Source organism: Monodon monoceros, unplaced genomic scaffold (genome assembly GCF_005190385.1).
Source record: "Monodon monoceros isolate NGI ecotype Baffin Bay Population unplaced genomic scaffold, NGI_Narwhal_1 Super_Scaffold_6, whole genome shotgun sequence".
NCBI classification, from domain to species: domain Eukaryota; kingdom Metazoa; phylum Chordata; class Mammalia; order Artiodactyla; family Monodontidae; genus Monodon; species Monodon monoceros.
The window spans coordinates 92,119,033-92,134,365 of record NW_021703783.1 but is presented as its reverse complement, the minus strand read 5'-3'; the positions used below and the strand labels follow the sequence as shown (position 1 = coordinate 92,134,365).

General features: G+C 36.0%; 1 protein-coding gene across 1 annotated transcript in view; it reads left to right on the top strand.

The window, feature by feature from the left end:
* The first annotated feature begins 1,474 nt into the window (after positions 1-1,474).
* Positions 1,475-15,333, top strand: part of ENTHD1 (ENTH domain containing 1) — a 99,002-nt gene continuing 85,143 nt past the window's right edge. Inside the window, exon 1 of the mRNA XM_029204125.1 lies at positions 1,475-1,823. Within this exon, the coding sequence (XP_029059958.1) occupies positions 1,475-1,823 (349 nt within the window). The remainder of the gene's footprint in view (positions 1,824-15,333) is intronic.

Below are 15,333 nucleotides of genomic sequence, written 5' to 3'. Positions count from 1 at the left end.
TTTTTTGTTTTTTTTTAATAGACTTGTGAAGAAACAGATCAATATTCGTTGCTCTAAGCCAGTGTCACCGTGTATCTCTGCATTGAGTGAGCTTGGTAGAGGGGGAGAAAAGGACAATAGAAAAAGAAAACCCTTGTGACTGAAAATTTTAATAGCTTATTGAAACACATTATAAATCGAGTTTTCACTGCAGGATTGAGTCAGATAAAAATGTCTGTGTTTGAAGTGCAAACAAGAGAGAAAATCAGAAAATTGTGAAAACACACAAGTTCTCTTTTTCTTCCTAAGGTTGATGATAGTCTCTCTTGGAGAAATCTTAATTAAACAGATAGATTTTCTATCTTGTTTATTTGAGGATGTGTTGGACTTTTACCAAAAAAGATTACTTATCCCCTTCTCTTATTTTTTAAAAAAGAAGTGATAGTTTATTTAGGATGCTTCTGAAAATTTATGTCTTCCTTAAATACATACACAGAAATTAATCAAGCCTGAGCTAGGAATTGAGAAGGTCAAGGAAGAGAAACAAAACTAAAAATAACAAGACAAACTTGTTATGGATTTTAACATTTTTCTTTTGTATGTGTGCAGTGTCTCTAGTAAAATCTGATTATAGATTGTTGAGGCTTCAATGGGTCTGGATGCTCATCAGGGCATCTTTTTCTATAGCTGAGTAAAGAAAGTAATTTAACCTTTTCCTTAAAGTTACCAGCCTTACGAGGACTAAAATATTGGTTTAGGGTGCCATGAGTTAGCTGTGGAGTCCACTAAGGACAATTACTTGTCTTAATAGTTGATGACCCTCCCCTCTTTTAGATTAACAAGAAAACAGACCATATTTCGATCTGATTCTAATGACTTGTAAGTTCTAAAAAGGATACAACCATAGGGTCAGTTGATGATTCTAAGACTCAGTTTTCACTTAATTACTCTCAGGACATAATATTTTTATACATAACAACAAATCTTAAGCAAGAGATGTCACAGTGCAAGTTCCATTTTCTTATAGTAACTTGTCCACTGTCCATGTAATGCTTTATAATAATTTTATTTCTGGCCAAAGAGGTTCAGTGATACTTTCAATGGAAACTTTTAGGTCTAGAAAGACCACCTATATTTCTTTAAATAACATAGGCCAATCCCTTGTGAGAGATTTTCCCATATCAATCCTAGGAACGTGTGTATATGGTACCCTCAATTCTGGCTGATGTAAGTGAGGCACTGATTTGGAAACTAAAGCTAGCTTTTTCAGACTGAATTGATCTTCTGTAGACATTTAAAAAAATATTTAACTTACATATTGTTTGTGCCTTCCTTTGCAGGAAATTGATACCTTGTCAAGGTGGAGATTAATCATTTGTATTTGGGAGCGGCAGACCTGGGGACCAACTACCTCTCAAAGGTTTTATAAACCAATCACATAAACTCCTAGTCCATGGCTCTCAACCCCCATCTCACCTTCAAATTTGTCTTACCTATGGCATTCAGGAGGCAAGTAAAAAACTTTGTGAAAAATTACTCAGATGCGGAAATAAAAGTCAGGGAAGCAACTTCTAATGACCCTTGGGGTCCTTCTAGTTCTCTGATGTTAGATATCAGTGACCTGACTTTCAACACAGTTTCTCTCTCAGAGATTATGAGTATGTTATGGCAGAGACTCAACGACCATGGGAAGAACTGGCGCCATGTGTATAAATCCCTTACCCTAATGGATTATCTCATCAAGAATGGATCAAAGAAAGTTATTCAGCATTGCAGAGAGGGGTTCTGTAACCTTCAAACACTAAAAGATTTTCAACACATAGATGAAGCTGGAAAAGATCAAGGTACCCGTTGAAGTTTATACATTGTGCCAGTAAAGATTAAGAGTTTGGGAGGGGATCATTTTAAAGCAGGAGCTGGGGGAAAGTTGTTCTTAAATGTACTAGCTGCCTTTCCTCTAGGACAGTTACGGTTTTCAGTTTAATCCTTTGTGTTGACTCTTGAGTGCCTTAGAGAACAATATTTTGTTTTTCAAAAGGATGTGTGAAACTAACACACTTAGGTATCTGATAAAATGTCTTATAGATGATGACCATATAAGAGAGATCATATGGTATTTGTCTTTCTGTCTGACTTATTTCACTTAGCATAATGCCCTCGAGGTCCATCCATGTTGTTGCACAAGGCAAGATTTCATTCTTTCGGACCTCGAGGGCATTATGCAAAGTGAAATAAGTCAGACAGAGAAAGGCAAATACTGTATGATTTCTCTTATATGTAGAGTTAAAAAAAAGCTCATAGAACAGATTAGTGGTTGTCAGAGGTGGAGGTTTGGGTGGGGAGAAATGGGTGAACTGATTTGTTTTTGTCTAAATAAATTGAATTTAAAAATAAAGTGAAAAAGAATAAAACAAATACACCAAAAAAGTTAAAAAGTTGGACTTGAGGTCCTACTAAATTTAAGTATAGCAAAAATAGTAATGAATAATTTTCCATGAACAAACTTCATGATTGAAGTCAAGGAACTATGTCCTTGGAGTTAATACGTTATTTTGGGGAGCTAATCCAACCTTTACCCCCAGTACCATTTTGTAAAGATCAGTATATCATACTAAGATATATATCTCTTTTATAAGTTAAAAGCTTCAGAGTCTGTCATCAAATAGTGTTGTCATTCAACCTGGGGTTGAATCCTGACTCTGCTACTGCCTAGCTCTGTATCCTCAGGCAATTTACTAGATTACTTGAGGCCTCAGTTTAGCTCTCTGTAAATTGGGATAACAACAGTATCTGTCTCATAGGATGGTTGTGAGGAGTGCAAATATGTTTGCCTATTTTTCCCCAAAAGATGTCAGCTCCATGAGGGCAGGGACTTTGTCTACCTTGCCCATTGCTGGGTCTTGGCAGGAGAGGAGCCATCGACATTGGTTGAGTGAGAGAATAAATGAAAGAAAGAGAGTGAATATACAAAATGGTCCAATTTTGTTTAAAAAATTATGTTTATGTATATAAGATAAGAGTTTAGCAAGTGGTACTGGTAGTATTAGAGATGATTTTTATTTTGTTTTATATAAACTTGTATATTTTAAAAAACATTTTATAATTAGACCAAATAAAACCAAGGTGGCAATGTGAAAAAGAAAGAACAGAATGAATAAAATAGGAGGCATGGTAATTTGATATAATAATGTCACTGTAATTATAATTAGACTGGAATTTAGTCATAAATGTAAGAAAGTGTTTCTAAAGACTATGGAATCTTCAAAAACTACGAAGGAAGTAGTTTTATGAATATGGAAATTTAGGTCATTAAGTAATTTTGTTGGGGGTGGAAGAGGAGAAGTAGGGAAAGGCTGTACAGGATACTGAACTGAAAGATTCAGTAGTGCCTGATATTCTGCAATGGTAAAAGAATCAGCACTTCCTCCCCATCTAATGTAAAATTATAGTTTGTTAAAGTGAATAGTCTTATGAATTATGAGAAGAGGATAAAATTCAGTGCAATCTCTGTGTTAAGTATACATTTTTAAAATAGTCTTTTTTAGAGCAGTTTTAGGTTTACAGAAAAATTATGCAGAAAGTACAGAGTTCCTACATACCCTTCCCCACCCACACATGGTTCCTCCTATTAATATCTTGCATTAGTGTGGTACATTTGTTACAATTAAACCAGTATTGATACATTATTATTAACTAAAGTCCTTAGTTTACACAAAGGGTTCACGCTTTGTGTTCTGCAGTTCTATGGGTCTTGAAAAATGCAGTGTGTGTGTCTACCATTCCAGTATCATGCAGAGCAGTTTCACTGCCTTGAAAGTGCCCTGTGCCCCACCTATCCATCCTTTCTCCCCTGCCCTGAACCCTTGGCAACCACTGATCTTTTTATTGTTTTTATAGTTTTGCCTTTTCCAGACTGTTATATAGTTGGAATCATTCCGTACATAGCTTTTTCAGAACGGTTTCTTTCACTTAGCAATATGCGTTTAAGATTCTTCCGTAAGATTCTTTTTACAGCTCGAGAGCTCATTTCTTCTTCTTCTCCTTTTTTTTTTTTTTTGTGGTACACGGGCCTCTCACTGTTGCGGCCTCTCCTGTCGCGGAGCACAGGCTCTGGACGCGCAGGCTCAGCGGCCATGGCTCATGGGCCCAGCCGCTCCGCAGCATGTGGGATCCTCCCGGACCGGGCCACGAATCCATGTCCCCTTCATCGGCAGGCGGACTCTCAACCACTGCGCCATCAGGGAAGCCCTCATTTCTTCTTTTTTTTCCTTCACTTAAAAAAAAAAAAAAAGCTTTATTGAGATGTAATTCATATATCATACAGTTCACCCATTTAAAGTGCACAATCCTATGGGTTTTGGTGTATTATTTTAAAAATTATGATAAAATAAACATAACATAAAAATTGCCATTTTAAGTGTACAGTTCAGTCACATTCATTACATTCACACTGTGGCACAACCATTACCACTGTTTATTTCCAAAACTTTTTCATCACCCCAAACAGGAGCTCTGTAACCATCAAGCAGTAACTACGCGGCTTGATCTAATCTACTTCCTGTCTCTATAAATTTGCCTGTTCTGGGTACCGGATATAAGTGGCATCATGTAGTATTTGTCATTTTGTGACTGACTTATTTAACTTACCATAAAGTCCTCTAGGTTCAGCCATGTTAGAGGATGTATCAGAACTTCATTCTTTTTATAGCTGAATAACATTCCTTTGTATGTACTTACTACATTTTGTTTATTCTGTTGATGGGTTCTTGGGTTGGTTTCACCTTTTGGCTATTGTGAATAATGCTGCAGTGAACGTTAGTGTACAAGTATCAGTTTGAGTCCCTGCTTTCAGTTCCTTTGGGGGTATACTTAGGAGTGGAATTGCTGGGTCATATGTTAAGTCAATGTTTAGCTTTTTGAGGAACCACTAAACTGTTCTCCTTAGCAACTGTACCATTTTACGTTCCCACCAGCAGTGTAGGAGGATTGCTGTTTCTTCACATCCTTGCTAATCCTGTTATTGTCCATCTTTTTTTTTTTATTATTATAGCCATTTTACCAGATGTGAAATAGTATCTTATTCTGGTTTTGATTTATGGTTCCCTACAGACTAATTATGTTGAACATCTTTTCATGAATTTGTTTGGCCATTTATATGTCTTCTTTGGAGAAATGTCTATTCAAATCCTTTGTCCATTTTTAACTGTTTTGTGTTGTTGTTTTTTTTAATTTTGAAGTTCTTTATATATTCTGGATACAAGACCCTTATCAGATAGGTGATTTGCAGATATGTTCTCCCATTCTATATAGGTTGTCTTTTTACTTTCTTGATTAAATTTTGAAGAAGTCCATTTTATCTGTTTTTCCTTTGTTTGCTTGTGCTTTAAGTGTCATATGTAAGAACTCATTGCCTAGTCTAAAGTCATAAGGATTTACACCTATGTTTTCTTCTAAGAGTTTTGTAGTTTTAGCTATTGCATTTATCTTGGGTCCATTTTGAATTAATTTTTACATATGGTGTAAGGTAGAGGTCCAACCTCATTCTTTTGCATGCAGATATCCAGTTGTTCCACTACTATTTGTTGAAAAATCTGTTCTTTCCCCCATTGAATTATATTGGCACCTTTACAGAAATCAACCATAGATATATGGGCTGATTTCTGTACTCTTAATTCATTCCGTTGATGTATATGTCTAGTCTTATGCCTGTGCCACACTATTTTTATTATTGTAGCTTTGTAGTAAGTTTTGAAATAAAGGAAAGTGACTTTATTTGCAACTTCAGCTTTGTTCTTTTTCAATATTGTTTTGGCTGTTCTGGGTGCCTTGCATTTCCATATCAAGTTTAGCATCAGCTTATCAATTTCTGCAAAAAAGGCAGCTAGAATTTTTCGAGATTGCATTGAATCTGTAGATCAATTTCAGGAATATTGCCATCTAAATAATATTATTTCCTCAAATCCGTGAACATAAGAAATCTTTCCTTTTATTTAAGTCATCTTTCATAAGTGTTTTGTAGTATTCATTGTACAAGTTTTATACTTCTTTTGTTAAATTTATTCCTAAGTTTTTTTTCTTTTTTTGGTACTACTATAAATGAAATTGTTTTCTTAATTTCATTTTCATATTTTTCATTGCTGATGTATAGAAATTCAACTGGTCATCTGAGTTTTATATATTGATCTTGTATTCTACTACTTTGCTGTAATATTTTCTGTAATAATTATTAGCTGTAATAGTTTTTTTTGTTTGTTTGTTTAGATTCCTTTGGATTTCCTACATACCAGATTATGTCATCTGCAAATAGAGATACTTTTATTTCTTCCTTTCCAATCTGGATGAATATTATTTCTTTTTCTTGCTTAGTTGTCCTGGCTAAAACCTCCTGTACAATGTTGAATAGAAGTGGTGAGAACAGACATCCTTGTCTTGTTCCTGATCTTAAGAGCATTCAGTCTTTCACCATTAAGTATGATGTCAGGGATGGGTTTTTCATAGATACCTTTTATCAGGTTGACAGAGTTCTCTCCTATTCCTAGTTTGCTGAGTGTCCTTATCACGATAGCGTGCTGACTTTTTGTCAGATGCCTTTTCTGCATCTGTTGATGTTATGTGTTTTTCCCCATTTATTCTATTACTTGGTGTATTACATTGATCTTCATAGGTGAACCAACCTTGCATTCTTAGCATAAATCCCACTTGGCCATGGTGTATATCCATCCTCTCTTTTTTTATGTGTTTTTTTAGGTCAGGTTTGAGGCTTAATGATGAAATTGGAGAATATCTTCTTGGGTTTTGAGCATGCTACGCCTCTTAATCCAGAAATTGTAAAGACATCAACTTCCGTTAGGGTTAAATTTATTATTAAAATTAAATATTAATTAAAATTTTCCATGCCCAAGAGTTAGGTTGTAAAAAGGCATAATTTTTTGGATAATAGTGAATGAAATATAATCATTTTTGTACTTTACAGAACAGCTATTTTATCACTGTACTGAGCAGAGCACTATGATAATTTCTTTTTAAGTAGAAAGAAAGGGTCAGCCCCTGCTTTAAAGAGTTTATGAGCTATTTTGAGCATAAAATAGATAAGCATGCAATTATAAATGTATAGAAAAACCTATTTATTCATTTATGCGTTTTATATGTACAGGTATGGTATATATGGGTATGTTTGAATACACTATCATAAAGGTCTTTCAGATTCCCTAATGGTTGAGCTTAGGATTAAAGAAGTACAACTATGCTGTGTTGGACTTTATAAATACTCTTGATGATTTGTTAGCATCAAGAGAGAGAGGAAAAAAAAAAGCAAGTTAGAACTGAATTGTCAACAGAAGGGTAGTACAGTTGACCTTTGAATAATGTCGGGATTAGGGGTACTGACACTGCCCCCTCCCCCACAACGCACAGTGGAAAATCTTCATATAACTTTACAGTCCACAGTTCCACATCCTCGGATTCACCCAGGCACAGATTGTGTAGTACCGTAGTACATATTTATTGAAAAAAATCCACATATAAGTGAACCCGTGCAGTTCAAGCCCATGTTGTTCAACGGTCAACTGTATATTCATTTGTTGATTATGGAAGGTTGATTGATAACATTGGTGCACACTATTAATAAATATTAATTAACGAAAAATGATTCCGTTGGGGAAAACATTACTCATTTTTATCTTTTATACACTTCTCTTTTTATGTTTGTTCCCTAATGAGTGTAACATATTAGAATAGTAGCTCTTGACATAATTTAATTTATACATAAATAAATGTATATATATATTTGGGGGTGGATGCATGCACAAAAATTTGTTACTGATGGTGTGTTCAGTTGAAATAGTTCAAAACCACTGGTTCTCAGGACTTCCCTGGTGGCGCAGTGGTTAAGAATCCGCCTGCCAATGCAGGGGACACGGGTTCAATCCCTGGTTTGGGGAGATCCCACATGTCGCGGAGCAGCTAATCCTGTGTGCCACAACTACTGAGCCTGTGCTCTAGAGCCCATGAGACACAACTACTGAGCCCGCGCACCTAGAGCCTGTGGCATAGCGCAAAGAAGAGTAGCCCCCGCTCACCGCAACTAGAGAAAGCCCACGCACAGCAACGAAGACCCAAAGCAGCCAAAAAATAAATTAATTAAATTAAATTTTTAAAAATTGTATAAAAAAAACCCCATTGGTTCTCGTGATAGAGTCAAGACTCTTAGTGTGTTCCCAATCTACCTTTCTACTCTTATTTCCTTAGTCTTCAATCTAGGACATTGCATCACCAAGCATTCTTAATATATTATTTGCTTATACATCGCTGTGCTTGTATTTAAGATGTTTCTTCTTCCCTGTAATATTCTTTCCTTGCTATCTGCTTTCTGAACTCCTATTTAGTCTTCAAATCCTAGCTCAGAGGCCTTTTCCTTTGTACCCCCAACTCTCGTCTTTTCTTTGCTGGGCAGAATTAATTGCTGCAACACTTTATTCATAATATAAGAGTGGTATTTTTTACAGTGTATCTTATCTACTATATATATCTCTCCTTAGCTAAATTCTGAGGGTGTATACCATATGTTAATCATCTTTTTACCATCAGGCCTTGGCACATAATAGATAATCAATAAATTTTTACTAATGGAAATCATAAAAATAATAAGAGACTTGAAGAAAGGAATGTGATCATTGAAAAACTAATCAGTAAGAATGATTTTGTTCAGCCCAAGAAGAAAAATAGCAGAGAGTGAAGTCTGTAATGGGAAATTAATCGAAGAGAAATTGTAGTGATCCAAGTAATCAACAGCTGGATCCTACCCTAGAAACAGGTTATCAAGAAGAGATACAGAAAAGATAAAAGTAGAAAATATTATAGAAGAAAGTCTTTTTTTTCTCCATTAGTCTTTACACTTGCTGTTCCCTTTGCCTGGAGTCCCCAGATACCTGCAGTGCTTTCTGCATCCTCCGGATCTCTGCTCAAAAAGTCATCTTGTTAGTGCGGCCTTCTGGATGTACCTTATTTATAAAAAAGCAGCCCCACCCGTTCTTTGTACTGATATGCCCTAGCCACCTTCTCTGTTTTCTTTCTCTTCATAGTATTTCTTATCTGATGTAGGGTATGATTTATCTTATTATTTGTTTATTGTCTGTCTCCTCATACCAGAAAGTAAGTTTCATGAGTGCAGGAACATTTTATGTCTGCTTCGTCCATGCTCCATCTCCAACATTATAACAGTGCCTATCATTTAGAACATGATCAATAATTAATAATAGTGATACTACAAGGGAAAAAATTCAGAAAACAAGTCAGTAGTTGGGAAACAGGAGAAATTTGTTTTCAAATAGTACATTAGTTAACATTTTCAAATAATGTTTTCAATATGTTTTTCTTCAACTTCCAGACAGCTTTTCAGGTGAAGTAAATTTAAAGCAATGAATAATCTCAAAAAATTTACAATAAATACATGATTTTCCCTATGTTTTCAGACTTTTGGGACACTGTATTATACTTACTGTAGTTCTTTTTAAGGTTAACAGTTGGACACATTACTTTATATTTCGAGATATTTCACCTGAAATACTGGAGGTATATTGTGAGTAAAGTTCTTTCTTTCCTGTATGGTAATCTAGCTGTTCGAGCATTTTTAGATTTTAATAATAGAGCATTTCCATGTATGGTATCTCATTTGATCCTTACAACATCTTATGAGGAACGTAGGATATGTCTTATCTTTCTTACAGAGTTGATGAGTTAACACTCAGATTAAGTTTTTTAGGTAAGGTTGCACAGCTAATTAATGGCTGAACATGATTAAAACATATATATCCTAATACTGTTTAGTTCTATTCTACTATTATGCTACACAGCCTCTCTTAATTTTTAAGGAGTTCTTAAAAATATCCTAATAGTTTCATTGAGCTACCAGAATGAACTTAATTAAAATTGTCTGAAAAATACCTGGTTGAATGTTTCATACTACTAAACTATTTAAACAAATTATAGTATTCTTTTTATAAAACCAATTCAGATTCTCAGAAATGCATATTTATAACTTTATGTACTGTTTTATTCTCAATTAGGTAAGTCATGAAATTGTGGTTAATTTCACTTAAATGGGCCATTTTACATTTATATAAAGTAAATATATTTTATACACATATATTTAAACTAAAGGTAGATTTTTAAAAGGTACATTTTAAAAAACAAATTTTCAGTGTTGTTAAGTTACGTTAAGCTATTTTACTAGAAGTAGCATGCCTTGATGACATTACTGCCATTTTAGTTTTCTGCTGTCATTATCAGTCATCTAATTTAGGAAATTAGACAGTTCACATTTATGTTGATGGCTGATTTTGTATAGGCTGCTTCTCTGTGTGTCTTCCAAAACTCGAGGATGAACCCTTACCATTCACCTACCCATTTGCTCACTGAAGTCGTAATGTCTTGGGGTAAGAACAAAGCCTTTTAAGCTGTAGTTAAGAAATTAAAATGTGAAAGGTAAAATTTCTGGAATATGTAATACATTTGTTTATATTTACACTAGCTTATAAATGATTAAAATCAACTTTTTTTGAGAGGGAGTTTGTTTTTTGAGTTCAGGTACTCGTAGAAGGAGAGAAAAACTCAGGTATTTAGGCTTAGAGAAAGAGGAAGCCTGGGCAAGTAGGAGAAAAAAGGAATGATAGGGATTTTCTTTTCAAGGCGACTGGAATAAATTGAAAAGAGACAAGATACCTGGAAAGAGAAAGTTCAAGAAAAAGAAAACATTTCAAAGTAAAAATATTATTTTAGATCTTGGTTAGCTGTGTTAAGGCTCTAAAAGTCAAAAAACTAAAATTTGGAGGTATTACTTCTCTTACAGAAGGGACTGGATGTGGAGAGTGGGAAGCAACAGTTCCTAGGCAGTGTGATGTAGTGACTGAACACTGTGGAAAAAACTCTAGCTTCAAAGGGCACAGACTTAATTTTTTTCTACAGCTGTCAGACAGCAGTAGTCAGAATTCTCTAACCATTGAACTGACCTGCTAGATGTTGGTGGCTTGACTAATTAATGCAATGTAGGTGTGCTGATCTTTCGAGAGGCTGGTTACTTAACACAATGCTGCTGAGTTCATTTATAGCTTCCGTGAGCAAATGTGATTTCCTATAACAAACGTTTTTGTAGTCTTGATGAACAAATGAATTTCCTTTAACAACCATATTATAGACTTTTGGGTCATGATAAGCCTGTTCTGTTATTGTTAAAAGTTATATTACTGTGAGTTTAAACAAAACCTTTATACCTAGTTGAATATTTTGGATCGTCTTTCGCTCCTTTTCAACAAATAGAGTCATACTGATAATCATAGTAGCAAGAAGCAAATCATGAATTTATATAAAGTTAACTGTTCCCATCCAGCCAGTCTTCCCACAGTGCTCTTTGTTTATTGTACTCATATGGACAGCAGACAGTAAACACAAAAGGGCCAGTAACCAGGTTAGGACTTCAGTGCTGTGTCAGCAGAATCATTCTCTTCTCAGGTTCTCATCAAATAAAATAGCTTGCATTTGTATACTAAAGTCAGTCAAAGAAATTAAAGTCTATATTTTGTTATTTTTATAGAGCCAATCTATATTTTCTAGTTTATCAACTATATGACTTTGGGAAAGTTTCTTACCCACCCTAAACTTTCTTTTCTCATCTGTAAAATGTACTTCATAAACTCTGAGGGTGGTTGTGAGGATTAGAGATAATGTCTGAAAGTCAGGCACATAGTAAGTCATAAGTCAATGTTAGGTAAAAATATTAGCCATTGACATATTTTTACTTTTATTATTTCCTGCAGCGTATATTCATGTTCAAGTAAAGCTTCATGCAAAATGCACCAGAAGTGCTTTCCCACTGCCTGTGGAGTTCACCCATCCGTAGTGCTTTGTCCACACGTCGTGGTAGCACGCATGGCTCTGCTGTAATGACTTATTTTACCTCAGTCCCTTCACTGGACTGTGGGCGTTTGGAGGGCTGAGATTACTTCAGTTGTATCTCTGTTTCTTCACCTAGTTTGTGGAGGTGTCGAATAAATGTTTGCTGACTGAGTGGCCAGTGGGCTCTTGTAGGCCCAAAGAAGGGATTGGTAGCTTTGAGTTTCTCTTTATCTTACATGTTCTTCTGGTTTTCTACAGTGTTTCTAGGTATTGTTTTATTTTTATTTTTATTTATCCTGCTTGGTGTTTGGAGATCATTTTTGACGTGAGGATTCTATGGCTTTTCTGTAAAATTCCCAGCTCTTTCTGAATATTGCTTTTTTGTGTGTGTGTGATTACTGTATTCTTCTTCTTTTGAAACTTCTTCTGAGTGACTATTGGGGTCTTGCAGTCTGTCCCTTATGACTTTTAATCTTTTTAATCTTGTTGCCTCTCTGTGCTGTATTTTGGAAGAGTTCCTTAGTACTATTCTTTGATTACCAATTCTCTCTTCAACTGTTAGATTTTGGAGTTTGCCTTGGGTATTGAGGGTTTTTTCTTTTTAATCCCAGTGACTATAGCTTTCATTTCTAGGATTTTAAGTTGGCTCTTTTCATATCTATCTGTTCTTGTTTCATTTCTGCCTATTTTTGTTTTGTTTCATAATTTCATATTCCTTGTTGTGAATGTGATTCCTGTGTTAATCTTTATTTAGTATTTATTTAAGTTCTGTCTTAATACTTATTTAAAATCTTTGTTATTAGATTTTTAAATTTACAATAATATAGAATATTGATTTATAGAAGATCCTATAGAATCCTATAGAACATTGATTTCTTTTGGAGTGAATATATGTTTTAATTGCTGCATTTCCTGGCCATCTTAAGATTTTTTAAAATCTATTTTGGAATTTTAGTTTTCAGGCTTATTTTGGGTGAGAGGTTCTTCCCCAGCTAACCATGTTCACTTTTCCATTTATGCTGATTTTTCAGTTTCCACCTCCAGTACAGCATTATAAAGGTAGCTCAGGGGTCATGCCCTGTGATGATATGAGGGTGCCACAGATTCAGTTGCTGAGCCAGGGGGTGGCTTAGTTGAGTTCCAGGCCTTAGGGCTGCATTGTGTCCTTCTATTCCCACAGCTACAAATATGTTACAGCCCAGGAACCAATTAGTGGCTGTTTATTTTTTTTCCTTTTCCTTTTTCTTTTCTTTCCAGCCTTCTCTCACAAGCATGAATACCCCCAACATCAAAGAGTGAGACCACCTCTGGTTCCCTAACACCTGAGGGGCTGAACTCCTGGCCTCCAGATCAAGAGCCCAGCAGCCCTGTGGCTTGAGCCCTGTTCAGTGCTTTTTCATTTCTCTGATATTTCTGGTTCTTGGAGGTTTTTATCTTGTTTTTCAGAACTGGTGATGTCTATTATTGCTGTGCATTTGGAATAGAGCAGAAGTGTACTTTGAAGCATGAACTTACTGTGCCAACTTGACTGAAGGTTTTTTATGAAAATAACTTGATCAGCTATACTGTTTGGGATACTTCTCCTCTTCCTCCGCACTCCACCCCATCCCCACCCCTGAAGGCTCTGTGGAGGGTAGATCGGAAAGGAGACTGCAGATGAATAAATGATTTAGAACATCACAGGCCTGAACTAAGAGAAATGGAGAGGAAAGCATGGAATTAGGAGATGGTTAGTAGGTGCAATCAACAGACATGGATTACTGAGTCTGGGGAAGTGAATGTTCATACTTCTGGCTTAGAATGGAAGTAAAATTCACTGAGAAAGGAATATAGGAAGAAGAGTAGATCTTGGCAGGTCAGTGGGTCAGGAACGGAGAGAGGAGTATTATGATGTTTTATAACAAGAAGCCCAATATGTGTTTTTTGGTTTTAAGTCTGGTATGTGTCTTTCTTGCTGATGCATCTCAGTGCCCAATATCTTTGAATTTACCATATTTCCAAATCTTGTTACATGACATTCGGTTGTGAATTTATCTAGACTCCTCCCCTGCATTTAGGAAATTTTTCCTCAGCATATTATTTAACAAACGTTTCTTAAGTATCTCTTAAGTGAACAAGTACACTTCTGGCATTCGTGGATGTTATACTCTAATGGAGAAAAAGACATTTATCACATAGGCAGTTAAAAACTGTGGAAGCACTCTGAAAGACAAGTGTAGGTGCTATGAGAGTGTGTGAAAGCAGAGCCTGACCATCGAGGCCCTGATGTACATGTAGGGCGAGGCGGAAGAGGGGTTGTTATCTCTCAGTAGAAGGCTTTCCTGAAGCAGTGGAATCTGGGCTGTTCCCTCTGCCAGTTGCTCTCTGCCTGTTATGTCTGCACAGCTGGCTTTTTCTTGCTATTTAAGACTCAGCTGATATGTTACTTCCTCAGTAAGACTTTCCTTGACTGCACCCTGAATTGATGTTAGCATGTCCCTCTGCTTTATTTCCTTTAGAGCATTAATTTTTATCTGAAATTATCTTCATTAGGGACCTTGTCTCTTTTTTCCTCACCTGTGCCCCCACTACTTAGAACATTTCCTGAAACTTAAGTGTTCAGGAAATGATTAAATGACTGGAAAAGTTAACATCCTTGGAACTGGTCTGTTGCATAGTTGATCTAGTGATTTGTATGTCCTTGTCCTTTCAGTTTGGGAGGATTGCTCAAATTGGCTTTTTCCTCATTCATTTTTCTATCTTGTTGACCCTCCCTCACTCCATTGTGTCTTTCTAATGGGGGTTGCCAATGGTAGCATTCCACCCCCTGGCCACGGTGATGAGTATATGACTTTCAAGCTGGGCCACTCAGTGTCATTCTCCTGGATGTTTCAGATTTGAATAAATGAAGAGGGGGACTTCTCAGGTGGCAGCGTGTGAGATGAGAATCTGGAGCTGTCTGTGGTAATATCTACATTCAGATTGAAGAAGTCGACCTGCGAAAGGAGAAAATAAAGGCATTACACGGGGAGAAGCAGAGGTGGGAGGCGGAGGGTCCTGGTAGTTTTCCAGTCTCGGCTTCATTTGTATCTGAGGCCCAGTTGCAGCCCCTGGTTTTCCCACGGCCCGTTCAAATTGAGTTTCTGTCACTTATAACCAAAACATTCACAATTAAACAGTATATAGCTTTATTTTTATTTTAACCTTTACCTCAACCAACAAGCTTTACATCTTGATGTGTTTTACATAGTGTCTTTGGATATTGATCTCTTAACATAGTTTAATTTCTTATTTCAGAGAATCTGTTTTCTCCCTCCCTCCCTCTCCTCTCTTTGTCTGTCTCCCTCTCCTTGCCTCCTTTTCTCCCTCTCCCCCTTCCCAGTTCCCTTCCCTAGCCCCCCTTTTTTCAAACACAAAGCAGTTGTTGCCTAAGTTTATTCTATTTTCGGTACTATTCTATTTTAGTACTATGTATTCATTCTTTTT